We start from the raw sequence: 13823 nt of genomic DNA, 5'->3' as shown, positions 1-13823 counted from the left end.
AATTTTATGCGACACGGGGCTCTTAACGCTATTGAGTTAAAACGCAGCCTTCTATATAGAGTCAACGACCGCTTTTCCGGACGCCCGATTTTTCGGACATGCCCGATAATTCGGACGCCTTCACGGCACCGCCACGTACCCCATAGAGTCAATGTATAAAAACGTCTGACATTTCGGATGCAAAAAACCTTCGCCGTCCAATTTTCCAGCCTTTTTGCCATGATCGCCGGTCCGAAATGGCATTAATCGAAGACACCACCGCCGCCATTTTTCTTATCTCGCCTCCTCGAACCGGCGCTCTCGCACGCAGATCCGCTGGCAGCCACCACCACAGCCACACTAGGCCTAGCTACTTCGACGTTTGTTACCAAGCTTATTTCTGTTCGGTGCCGTGTTTTTCATTGAAACAATTCGCCGCTGTTAGCAATGGAGCCGACTCCGCGTTTGTAATCCTCGCCAATGCCTTGGAAACTCGGAAAGCACGGTGCATTGTATAATGCCGGTTCCCAGAAGTCAGCTTCGCCTCAATACAAAAGTGTTACGCAGTGAAGCATACAAAGAGTTGGAAGGGGCAATTGTCACGGGAGACGGTATGTATTCCTTAATCATACACGCGTGCACTCGCCGCCTCTTAGCACAGTACGAGCTACGATATGCCTAATAAGTGTACTGGCAGGACTTAATAGCTATTTCGGACGTGTCTGTGGCAATTTGAGCCCTTGTGGGCAGTAAAAGGCATGTATTCGTTTTTTCGGACTGCCCGATTTTTCGGACGTTATCGCGGCCCCTAGAGAGTCCGAAAAATCGGACGTTGACTGTAGTATATAGACCATTTTATCCGCGTTGCCGCAGGACTGCATCCATGACTTCAGAAAACGTCCTGTCATGCAGTTTTGACAGTCAAGTTTGTCAAGGAAAAAGACGTATTTTGTCTCATAATATACTATAGTCAGATGTTCTTGATGCGTTCAAATATAAGGAAAGTGCTCCACGCATCGAGCTTTCAGTTGTACCAAGCAGTAAAACTCACTTATAAAAAATTTTACTATGCAGCAAAACTGGTGCCAGCAGGAGAGTTCTATGAAGTTACGGGCCATTGTAAGTTTTGTTGTTGACAAGCACTTGACCGGATATCTTTGGAGAGCTCTGTTCGTAAACACAGAAAGGGGTCTATACAAGTATACGCTCGCCAACAGAATAGCGTGACAATGGGACGTTGTTCGGGACGGGACTGTCTGTTCTCACCCCAGATGGGCGAGGGCACGATGAGCTTTCCGATCATCTCGTCGCTGAGCACGCTGTCGCTGGGCGGCGGCGGGCAGACCAGGGATTCGATGTAGTCGTCCGTGGTGCGCATGGCGCTCGCCAAGTCCGGCGGCTCGGTGCGCGACGAGCGCATCATCATGCAGAGCGAGAGCTCCTCCTGCAGCACGCACTCGATGTACATCATGTCCAGGTCGCTCACGATGGCCCCGTTGATCACCATGATCTCGTCGCCCTTCATGAGCCCTGCGAGTGTGGAACGCGTACGTATACGTTATTCCGTCTGAATGGCCGTGCACGCGAAACGGACACACTGTGAACTAATTTACACCCTTAAAAATCAATAAATTTGCCCCCTTAAATAAATAATATCAATAAATTTGTCCGTAACTCACACCCTTACACCCAAAAGGGTGTAAAAATGTAACTTATAGACACAATTACACCCATACTCACTTTAAAGGGTGTAAACTATTACGATACAGGGTGTAAAACAGTTTGAAATAATTTACACCCTTTAAATTGAATACGGGTGTAAACTTGTCTATAACTCACACCCTTGCACCCAAAAGGGTGTAAGGATGTGAGCTATAGACACAATTACACTCTTACTCACTTTAAAGGGTATAAATTATTACGAAGCAGGGTGTAAGGGTGTAAATTAGCACGATACTGACGCACTATTAGTCGACACATGTAAAGCCAGAAGCGACACAGATGCGAAATATCGAAAGGAAACTACCGTGCCGATTACGTACGGCTTCCTAATACGTCACGGATTTTAACAGCGTCTGCTCTAGACCATACTGCGTATCGATACAGGATTCGTAATGCATTCTAGAGTAGTCAAAAGTCTTGTCGTATAGCAAGCTTTCAGAAGTTTTCCTCTGGACATAAGATGGTCCAGATACGAAAAGATAATTTGAGATCAGTGACGTCTCACTGGCGCACGATTGCTGCCCCCAGTATGGGCTGGAAATTAACAGAAACAAAACCGAAGCTTGCCTTCATTTTCACCGCGGATAATAAATACTGTTTTTAAGGAACAGATCACTTTATGAGCCGATCCAGGGTTGCCCCTTCAGATTCCATACCATCTTTGTCCCCTCCTGTGCGAAAGTTCTAACGTTTCTACAGCCCGAGTCGTTTGTACAATGACAGGCAAAACTGCATATCGAACGAGCTGTTTTTGGCGATCTTCAGCTGAGCGTCTGCCGTCAACGATGGAGTCTTACGAGCAGCGTAAGTCACTTACCCTGCTGATGGGCCAGACTACCTTCCTCCACCCTACTGACGTACACACAGAGCTCGTCCTGGTGATCGGTGTTCTCAACCAACTCCGCTTCGACGCTGAAACCGAACAATTGGTCCAGGGAACTCCGGGAAAGCCCCACTTGGTATAGCACCTTGGCGCAGACCTCTAGACTCTCGAAGCACTGCGAGATATGAATATAGCATCCTTAATTAGATAGAAGATTCTTAAAGCGCAAAGATCACTTAACAAAAAAACAAACAAAAAAAAACAGTAGGCTCAAAATTTTACTTCACATCAAAGAGTCACTGACTACAGCTACGCCTAAACCCAGGTTCGCTTGTCTTGGAAACCCAACGAGAGTCAAAATGACGTGACATTCCTTCAACGCGCTAAGATATACTGCCAAATGAAATTCTTTGTAAGCAATGTACCCCTGACGTCTTATGGTATACGTTTTTTTAGGCGATACTCAACTCTTAAAAGTTGCCGGTGGCAGATAGCGTAATTCTAGTCCAGGAACTAGATTACTGGAAGCGACGGACATTACTCGCGCGAAAAATCGAAATGCCTAATCTATTATTCAACAAAAATCACAAGAAAAATATTTTGTTATATAATGCCACATATTGCAATTAAAGTTCGCTACATTGCGCTAGAAATGCATTAGCTATTGTTCCACTTTTCAGTTTTTTTTTCAAACCATCATTTTATGCAATGAAGCACAGAAGTAACTGGAATGCCCATGTATTTCGTCACACACTTCGGGAATGAATATCTCGAAACTGACGTCATCCTCATTGTGTGACTGCGCGACACCTCTGGGGACTGTGTGTGACAACGCTATAAAAGTCTCACATCCTTCTATCCACTCCCACAGTTTTTTTTTTGCTCTTCTTTCACATTTAGCGCACATTTTCTCTTTCCTCATTAAGGGTAGCCAACCAGAGATATCCTACGGCTAACCATCTTGGATTTTCTTAACGCAGCAAGCTCATGCTAGATTCACCAAGGACAGATAACTTCTGAGAACAAGGTATCTCACAGCGGTCCTAGAGCTTCATCGCACCGAAATTGACGGGCCACAACCAGCACTCACCAAGTTGTCAAAAATCTCCATTCGCGCCGCCACGTAGCAGTCGTCCGTGTCTTTCCTCCTACGGAAGCGCAGGAAGTGGTCGTTGGGCGACAACTGCCTTCGGCTGCAGGCCACCCAGAGCACTTCTTCGACGGTCATGTTGTCCCGAACTCCCACTATAACGGCCTGTCAGGGAGACACGTGCGACGGTAACGACGGCGAATTAAAAGGAAGGAGCCACGAATACTTTCCGGGTATAATCGCTGTAATAGACTATCAGTGCCGGCTTACTTGATTATCTGGCAGGTTGATCTTGACGCTTTTTTCCCCTAAGGCAGGTAGGTCTAGGCTGCTTTGTAGTGACGACGAAGGCATGCTTAGAAGTCTTCTGGAACAAACGGGCAAGGCATAAGCACAGAGGAAAAGAGCTTGCCGACTCTCATAGTAAAGTCACATAGTCAGCTCATCGTGCCAGCCGCTATCATTGCCAGTTTATTGAATGATTTATTTATTTTAATTATTGAGTACCTGCTTCGACATTCAGGCATTACAGCCGGGAAGGTACAGTTCATATAAACAAACACGCAAAATTACATTCCTAAAGCATGGAAGAAATCATCATTTGAACAAATACAGACAGTGTCAGGTGGCAGAGTATTCCAATCTCTTATAGTACGAACAAAGAAAAAGTAGCAGAAAGCGTCACCCTTAAAAGGAATCTCGGGTATTTTCAATTTGTGATCTCGCCTTTTAGAAACATAGGTTTAGCGTTGCTAAATCTACGATGTAAAAAAAAAGAAGAAAAACTTTAGCGTTGCCTTGCCTTCTGGCCACGAAGTAGGCCTAATTAAAGTTTCATACTTCATTCAATTTCTTCTGAAGTGTGTCTATTTCTTTACTGTCCCTACACTGCACGAACACAGTATGCTACTTGAAAGCACTTTTGAGCACAGTCTGGCGCAAACTCACTTGGAGCTGTTGGACCTGGAAAGTGCAGCGCGCGACCTCCGCTTGGTGGCGCCCCGGCCCGAGAGCAGGTTTGTGAGCAGCGATGGGCTGCGCGCGCAGATGTACGCGTGGAACGAGGAGACGGTGAACACGCCTAGCTTGTTCAGCGTCGCCTTGGTCGCCTTGGACACGTGCGTCAGCAGGTTCTGCGGAACACAGCGGTCCCCCGTCAGATGGCTCAGGGGAAAGGCAACACGGTCACTGGACAAAAACACACTCTCGAAAACGGTAACTTCTATTGAGGAATCTTTGAACAAATCGTCTCCTTTATTCGGGCTTTGTTCCGTATTAGAGAGATTTGGCTTCTCTGTACCCGTATTACACTTTACACAATACCAGCCTACCGGAGACATGCTTGGTCAGATGATGATTATGATGATGGTGATTTATTGGCATCCCCTTTGAAACGGGGCGGTGACAAGTAGTCACCTAGCCTGCTTGATTTAATCAGGCATGCTATACTCTTTTTATCTATCGTTTTTGTATACATTTAAATATTTTTCCCTCAATATCTACCTTGTACCGCTACCTATGACTGCAAGAGATCAAATCAGGTCGTATCAATCTCTTCCCTGTTTTTTTTTCTACCAATACTCTAACGTCTCCTCTTTATCTAGACTGCTGACCGCTTGATGCTTCCGGCCACTTTAAATCCAAGCGCTTCTGCAAGATGTACGTTGCCTACCGTTCTCACTGGGTGAATCCCTTCATATTCCATTAGGATATGTTGAGTGGTCTCCGGATCTTTGCTGCAGCATACGCATGCTTCATCTAGTTCCGATGCAGCAGCAACGCTTAAAGCGCCATCTTGCGACAATTTGTCCAACCACAGCGCATTACAAACGTTTTAGTGTTACATGTGTGTTCTCTTCGAAAATAAAAAAAAGGACTGCATGGCAACGATTACGTAGCTGCCAAGACATTACACCAGAGCTTTGTAGAACATGGTTGGTCACTGCTATAACAGCTCTGTGTCCTCTCTGGTTGAACTGTACGCCACAAGATGGCGCCACCGACACTGCTGCTCGTGTCTACGTGTAAAGATAACCCGATATTTCATGCACGTAAGGGGGCAAGCTAATGACCGCTATTCTGTGCCCACGCACCTTTGGGTTAGGGAGCTCGGAGACCTGTAGCGAGGCCATGTAGCAGCGCAGACGGAACTGCTCGCAGTGTAGCCTCTCCAGGTTCTCCTCCCACTGGCCGATTTGGTCCGACAGAGTCTGCCGGGACTCCTGGTCCACCACAACGGTCAGCTGCAGCTCGGCCATGTGCTTCAGCTTCGCGTCCTGCGAGCCGGGGTGCGGACAAGCCACGCTAGAGTGGCGCGTATACCTCAACAGTGTACGCGTGCGCAGAAACGTGGATTTGTGATTTCTCCATTATCCTGCCTTCCAAAACCGCAGTAGGGAATGGTTCGCCGCACTGGTGGCATTCTGCAGTGCAGCGTCCAGTGACAACATATTGACGCGAAATAAGTTGGCACGTGATGACACTGGCCCCTTGAGGTGAGAACGACGAAGTTCGTGGTTGCGCGCGCGCTCTCCGAGGACCAGCCATTGCTAAAGGCAGACTTTTTTTTTGCGAATCTGTCGCTGGTCAACTATTTTAGCTGTACTAGCTGGGTGACAATATATGATTTAAGCCTTGTAAAGTGGACAAATGGTTTCGGCCTAACCTTCACCCTATGCGGTATGGAACAAACATTCTGTCAAGTATGTACGGAGAATTGGTCGTCATCGCTCAACCTCAGTCGTGAGCTGTCATCGTAGATCTCGCTTCTTTCTTTTTTCTTTATTCCTTCTTTGCTGGCCTTTCTGAGAAGGGCTTAATTGCCGGATGGTAAAATGAGACTTATGTTCAATCATACATCACCAATGAGCGCAACTTCCCCCTCTCTCGCTCATAATGGGAAGGAAGAAGACATCAGAAGAGAGAAAGAAAATGATAAATGAAAGGCAGGGAGGTTACCCAGGACTTAGCCCGATTGGCTATCCTACACTGTAGGAAGGGAAAAGGGGGCGAAAGAGAACTTATAACCTAGATGTACTCATTCACCTTCGCTTGTCACTAAACCTAAACAAACCACACCGCGCCCAATGACAGCGCCGCGGAAGAGGGTACGTTGACAGTATTGAGAAACTGCGCTCCCACTAACCGACTCAATTTCTTTCTCTAGCCTGAAGATCTCCTCCTGGAGCAGGTGTAGCGTCCCAGTGCGACCTCGATGCCTGGCGAAGGCCGCGGCACACGCAGAATGGATGCTGTTGATCCAGTTCTCCAGCTCCACTTGGCACGGCGCCTGCACACGTGACAGGGGGTAACGCGTGAGCGCACAAAACCAAGGAAGCGGCTGCCTCGCACGCATTCAAGCAGGCTTCCTCTGTTTTAATGGGACCACGGAGTACATTTCGCGAGGACAAAAATGAAATACAAAGTCGATAAGGCGCTTTTGGTTTTTTCGAGGCTCGTGCACATGTTCGCACTGGCAAATCAGTCCTGCGAGAACCCGCAAGGTGAAACAAGTTTCATGAAAGGTAAAAATTGGCATCCATATGAGGAAAGCACCAATTTACAAAAGAAACCCAATAACGAATTTATCTGATAGAAAACTACGTGCTAGAAGAAAAGTTAGTCCTGGCTCTGTGATCAAAGCTGGTACCAACGATTTTCCGAGGTGGCCGAGTAACTGTCTGAGCCAAGCAGAAGACGAGCAGAAGAATGCACAGCGAACCCGAATTAAGAACAACATTTCCGTTCACATGAGCCCACTGTGGCTTGACACGCACTACAAACACAGTGGTGAAGTCAATAATTGTGCCGAGGTAAATACAGGCGTTGGGAAAAAGTGCACGCTCCCGCACTCGCCTGAAAGAGGTAGGCGTCGCCGAACGCCGTGCTCAGGCAGAATACGTAGTCCCTCTTGGGGTGCTCGGGCACCGGCTGCATGACTGCGCCGTCGACGATGATTAGGTGTTTGGGTGTCGAGTCGATGGCCCGGCCGTCGCGGCTGTCACACGGGTAGAAGAGTAGTGTCGTGCCCTTCAGGCACACCCAGTAGCCTTTCCAGCCACGTTTCCGAGCCAGCTCCACCTGCGAGAGGGCGATACGTTGCGTGAAAAGTATTACGTCGTTTAGTTTACACCGCATACTGTACAGTCCAATTACAGGCAATATGATGTAAGTTGTGTAGTTCCTTTCGCCTTTCCCCACTTTATGCACTAAAGGGCCGTAAATGTGAATGAATGAATGAATGAATGAATGAATGAATGAATGAATGAATGAATGAACATGTTAGGCTACAAGAACACCCAAGGAAAACGCGGGAAACGGCAGAAGTTTACGACCCCGTCTGTTTGCACAGTGCCCTGCGATGTAGATTAGGTCGATGACGTAGCCTAATTGCCGTTACTCTATACCATTAGACAAGCCGGCGCACAAGTGGTTAGGTTTCATTCCTGCTTTTTCTTCAAAGGTTATTTGTTTGTATTCAAATAGTTTTCTGCTCCACCGTTCACAATTTCACCGTACAATCCACGTGTTCGTCCCTTAAACTACGCTCCTACAGCAAGCGCGAATCAACGGCGACTCGCCCGGCCTAAAGTACCACTGTCGCCTTATTACAACCAAATTATCACATTAGCTCTCTCTCTCTGCTATGAAGACAAAAGCTACATGACATTGTAGTAAAGCGCAAAACAGACACAAACCAACCAAGAAAGAGAGAGAGGGAGAGAAGTAAGTGCAAAAAGAAAACGTGCCTGGTGTCTCCTGCGCAGTAGCCACTTCTTGACGCTGAGGAATCCGGCCTTGCGCACGGCGCCCGTGCAGTTGAAGGAGGCCGCCGCCGCCGCGCCGCCGCCCGAGCCGGCGGCGCGGGAGCCCGAACGCGGCTCGCCCGTCTCGTCCTCGTCGCTTACCGCCGTCGTCAGCGACAACCGCTCGTCGTCAGACATCTGCGTCGTGAGTAACGATTTTGGACACAAATAAATGGTGCTGCCACCTGTAATGTCCCATCTTCTCTCCCTCACCCGTCGGAAAAGAGAGCACAGACAGCTGTAGTGTCAACTTTCGTAGACAACTATAGACAAAATGTGCAACGTCTATAGCTTAGCTATGATCGGTGGGCGCACGTTACAACAGATACCAGGTGGGTACATGACAACAGGCACGACGAATTACTGGTTAGGATCAATCAATCAATCAAACAATCAATCGTTGTTTCGAATACAGTAGCAGTGATACATCGAAAAGTATATAGGACGAGGTCCCGATGTCAAAAACCACAGACTGGACCTCTGATATCCATGCAGTAAAAAAAAAAAAAATATAGCGAAAAATAGGAGACTAAAATGAAGACATTAAAAATCACAAAGCATAAAAGATTTCAGTGTATAGCATGAAAATCATCATGAAACACACACAGTTAGCGAAATTAATAGAACGCCGTAGCGTTCGTACACTACATAGTCGTTACAGCACATATAAAACCTTATGACAAGCCCCCCCCCCCCCCCCCCCCCCACACACACACACACACGAAAAAAAAAAAGAAAGAATATGGCAGAAACTATCGGAGAAGTCAAAGTCAAGGAACAGCTTCCCAGTAGAAGTGCTGAGACATGCTTCTGAGGACACTTATTGCTTAGCTGTCTTGGTTAATGCTACAAGGCGTGTATGGGTGCTGCGCCGCTGCACTGCCTCCATGATTGGCCGGCGTCAGACACCACATTAGAAACTTTATGAGAACACACACGTGCACAGGCATCAATATCGCCCTACCAAGCCAGTGCCTTCGATTACACTGACGCGGAGATCCGTTCAGTTTACTTGGTCCGACAGTAAGGTGGGGGAGAGTCTTCTTCTTCTTTCTGGGGTTTTACGTGCCAAAACCAGTTCTGATTATGAGGCACGCCGTAGTGCAGGGCTCCGGATTAATTTTGACCACCTGGGGTTCTTTAACGTGCACTACAACGCAAGCACACGGGCGTTTTTGCATTTCGCCTCCATCGAAAGGCGGCCGCCGTGGCCGGGATAGTCAAAGGAAGATTCGCTTAAAACAAAATTGCTGGCTCTCCCGTAATCGAGAGTAGATGTAAGCATGAAATGGTTACCGGCAAAGGAGATTGGTTGGAGATGATACTAGCCACAATTTTAAAATGGGTGTAGTGCATGTTCGCAACGGCACACCACACCACACCGGAGCACGCCATACTGTGCACTGGTGCATATGGACGCTGCGATCTAGAAGAAAACCAGCTGAAGGCGGCACGACAGGCAACGAAAGACGGCCAGGGAGACAGAGCGCTCTTAGAGCGCTAAAGGGACTCCTGAGGAACTCATGACATAAATGTCATGACGTGCGTGTCATGTAGGTCATGAAACAGCCGCCTACGTCTTGGTGCTCTCATGGTCGTTTCGTTGACTTGATAGGCTCCCCGCACACTGCTTCGCATTACATCGATTCCCCCAGGGCGTGGGATCTGCCGGCTTTTTTACTTTATTTTTTATTTTATTACTTCTCTTCCTTTTTTCTTTCCCCACATGTACATTCCTTAGTGTCTTCCCTCCTTTCTTTCATTTATTTATTTCCTTCCTCATTTTCTTCTTTATTCTCTATTCTTTCTTCCATTTCTTCCCTTATTTCGCCTGCCTTCCTTGCTTCCTTTTGTGACTCATTCATTCATTTCAACAGTCTTGTTAAGTATAGCTCTTCTACTGTCCGTTTAGTTTTCGTTGGTTCTTTATTGCGTTTGCTTGTTTACTTGCTTGTTTGTTTGTTTCTTTCTTTGTTTTGTTAGATGTACGAGAACGGTTTCAATGAATTTGGCACTGCCACCGAAAATTTAATCACCACGTTTGCTTCGGGAGCCTCTGAAGTGAATCAATGCAGGGTAACGGTCGGGTCCGTGCAGAAAACGAAAGATGCCGGTCGGAAGACAACGGGAAATCACTTCGCCACGCGAATGGACGGATTCAAAACACATACGCGCAATAATGCGCGCTTTTTCGAGAAAAGCGGTAAGTGAGCTCTCCGGAAAGATAGGTGCTCTGTATCAAACATAAGCCTCCCTACGAGCGTTGCAAACTCAAAATCAATGGCGTCCTGACAAAGACGCTCTGTCGCAGCTTTGTGCGCCATTATGCAGGACGTCAGAAGGCGCAACACCAAAGCGCGCAGCAAAGTTTTAGAGACAGAGATAGAAACGTGCGAAGGCAAGGAACAGCAAGGAACAGCAAGACTTTCTTTCAAGATACACACTGTTCAAAGCGTGACCACCCAGACAACACGTATACAGGAGTTGTAAAGCAATATACGACATACAAGGCCTTATCACGCAATGAAAGAAATACCCCAAAGAGTGAAGCAGTGAAAGACAAATCACATAAAGTTAATAAAAAAAAAAAGACTAGAACGTAGCACGGACAGCTTTTCAACCACATTCACGTTCATACAATCATCATGAGCCCTACGCGTTGAGAATAAGGGGAAACGTTCATACAACATTTGGCGAAGCAACAGAATTTTTCTAACTTGTTTGAAGCAGCTTTTTCATTTGTTCGTTTTTTTACCTCTCTTTCTTATCCTTTTTTTTTTTTTGCAAACCGTCATTCGTTTGTACTTGCGATAAAATTACCTTAAAGGTGACTGCACGGTAGGCAATCGGTGACACGTTTATTTGCTAAACTTTCAGCTCGTGTTAGGCTAACTTGGTTATCGCTCAAGTTTTCGCAAGATATATAGCTTTACGTAACTTTCAAAGGTATTGCAAGACCCTTATACAGGTAATGCCGTACACTGTAAACGGAAATAACTCTCAGGTGGGAGTATAATGCTTGTCCTATAGCGACCCCCTGGTTGGGAGTTTATTATGCTCCGAATGATCGGAGTATAATTTTTACTCCGTGCGGGCGGAATTTTTGCGTGGTGCCTTCGGAGTTTTTTTTTCTGTCATTTTTAATTTTTACTTCGAGCTGGACGGAGTTTTTTCGAGGTGCACCGGGAGTATAAAAAAAGACGTCAGTTTGCGTGGAGAATTTTTATGTAGAGGCTTCGGGTCAAATTCCGAGATATACGCACAAGAATAAGCCAAATTCTGCGAAACAAGTGAACGAGACCAGACAGACCAAGCAATGCATAAACACAAACATTTGAGAAAAACTAGATGAACAGCTGTGAAAGACATCCAACGGACACTCGACACACAACAAGAAGCAACCCTGCCAGTATATATAGCCACGATAATGCGGGCCTCGAAACGGCCTAGCGAGCAGCTGTAGTGTTTTCAGAATTACGATTCACAGGCTCGCACATATGAGATCGGCCTCTCTGACAGAAACATGAAACCTAAATCCACACGGAACTGTTAACTTAGAATATTAAAAAAACAACGTTCATGGCATAATTTTTTTTAAGTTAGAATGCCATTCCGTGAGCGCTGAAGCGACTTCGCACACTGCCGGCGTCCGCGGCCAAAAAGTAGTGCGTTAGTTACACTACGCAAGAAAAATGTACGTGCGCGTGCTTCTTGACAAAATTAGCTTCGTGCGAAAGAATTGTGGCGGGACAACAATTTATTACATGTGAACATGACCCGTAGCAGCCTACGTAACACCGAAAATTGCGTAGTGATACATTTTTTTTTACCGCACTACTTGCTCCGCGTCCAAGCAATGTCACTCGGCTGTGAAACGGAGCCATATCGCTGATCTGGCAAACGAATCCGCATGCTCGGAGCCAGCAGGTATGCTCCTAAATCAGTGTGTTGGATGGAGCATGATGTTAATGCAATATCCGAAGCAACGACGTGATCAAAACAGAACTGTGCAAAAAAATTCAATTCACATCACTCAGTAAGAAGCTTTATTCACAGTACGTACTTACGTCCTACCGTATTTCTTGGGCGAGGATATCCGTACACAGATTCATAAAAGAGGTGCTTGCACCGCGGTCTAACTTACTGGCAGCACAGCACCGTGACGAAGTCGGAATATGGCATTCATGTGCGGCTATCACGGACGTTGTCGCTCGAACAGTGGCTGCTGTTGCCATTGCTACGCGGCACTTTACACCAGACGTTGTCAGAATATACTCAAAAGGACATAAAAGTGGTATTGAACACACTGAGGAACACAAGTCAAGGTCACGCAACACGAAAGCACAGCTAGAAACCCGAGCCGACATCACGAGTCAACCGGCAGCTTCGTGGTCACAACTAAGCCTTTTTCCGCACTTGAAATCGTTGCTCTTGCATTCATCGTTGTCAGCAGAGTGATCACAGCTAACGCACATGAAGATGAGATACAGTGAGCTTCAGGCACGCCTATAACACTTTCTGGAAGGAAGTATAGGAAAGAAAATCGGCGAAACGCTGGCACGGAACGACACTTCACAGATGTAAACAAACCGTCAGCCATGAGCACCGCCGACTCCGCCGGACGCGGCCGGTCGCTGGCGCGGCGCACAGCCTTATGGGAAGCACCACGTGACCAACCTGTTCCGGCTGGGGAGTTTTTTAAAACTCCCTGTACGGAGTTCCCGGGGAGAACAAAATTTTGAAGGCGGAATAAAATCACGTCATGTCCGCCCTTATCCTCCCACAGGTTGTGAGCGGAGTGAAACGAGGGAATGCCGTTGTATTCCTCCCATACATCGGAATAAATATTCAAGGATGGGAGTATATAGGGCACATCACCTTGTTAAAATTCCCATGTGGGGGTATTTTCGTTTACAGTGTAGTTCAAACGACATTGCCAGTTATCATGTCAAAATGTGCGTTATCAGGGTATGCAACGTGTTTTACGTACTACGTCGTCATGAAGGCAGTTCTGCGACGGTGCGGAAGGCCTCGTGTGATTACTGAGCAGACCAGCCCTCTCATATGTAGGTTGTATTTTTCGAATTACGCGTGGTAATGGAAGAAGAACGGGTCGTTTCAATGCCTGAGGAATTTTTTTTTCAGCGATAGCACTAATATGTAATCGCCAAGTTAGCGATGTCGTGTGGCAGTTCCGCCACTTAGTCACTTTATCGTGCGCAATTATGTAGTAAACATTTCATGTGCACGTCTTTCGCTTCTTCTGCTATACATTACTCCTTTCAAGATGTCTTATCACTGTTTCACGCTTTTTACTAATCTGTAAATATTACAATTTTGTATCTGACTACCTATTTTGTATACGTCCCTTGTAGAAAAAAAAATCCGACCCCGTGACGAAATT

General features: G+C 46.6%; 1 protein-coding gene across 2 annotated transcripts in view; it reads right to left on the bottom strand.

The window, feature by feature from the left end:
- LOC119461251 (protein still life, isoform SIF type 1) overlaps nucleotides 1-13823 on the bottom strand; it is a 217655-nt gene that overhangs the window by 34833 nt on the left and 168999 nt on the right. Inside the window, exons 14-22 of one of the 2 annotated variants that reach the window (XM_049672149.1) lie at nucleotides 8363-8557; nucleotides 7470-7694; nucleotides 6760-6903; nucleotides 5708-5890; nucleotides 4563-4747; nucleotides 3885-3981; nucleotides 3615-3779; nucleotides 2519-2699; nucleotides 1246-1509 (exon numbers count right to left, since the gene is read on the bottom strand). In XM_049672149.1, coding sequence (XP_049528106.1) covers nucleotides 1246-1509; nucleotides 2519-2699; nucleotides 3615-3779; nucleotides 3885-3981; nucleotides 4563-4747; nucleotides 5708-5890; nucleotides 6760-6903; nucleotides 7470-7694; nucleotides 8363-8557 — 1639 coding nt within the window. The remainder of the gene's footprint in view (nucleotides 1-1245; nucleotides 1510-2518; nucleotides 2700-3614; nucleotides 3780-3884; nucleotides 3982-4562; nucleotides 4748-5707; nucleotides 5891-6759; nucleotides 6904-7469; nucleotides 7695-8362; nucleotides 8558-13823) is intronic. The other variant, XM_049672148.1, reaches the window with a different exon arrangement.

Source organism: Dermacentor silvarum, chromosome 8, assembly GCF_013339745.2.
Source record: "Dermacentor silvarum isolate Dsil-2018 chromosome 8, BIME_Dsil_1.4, whole genome shotgun sequence".
NCBI classification, from domain to species: Eukaryota; Metazoa; Arthropoda; class Arachnida; order Ixodida; family Ixodidae; genus Dermacentor; species Dermacentor silvarum.
This window is presented reverse-complemented; position numbering and strand designations above follow the sequence as displayed.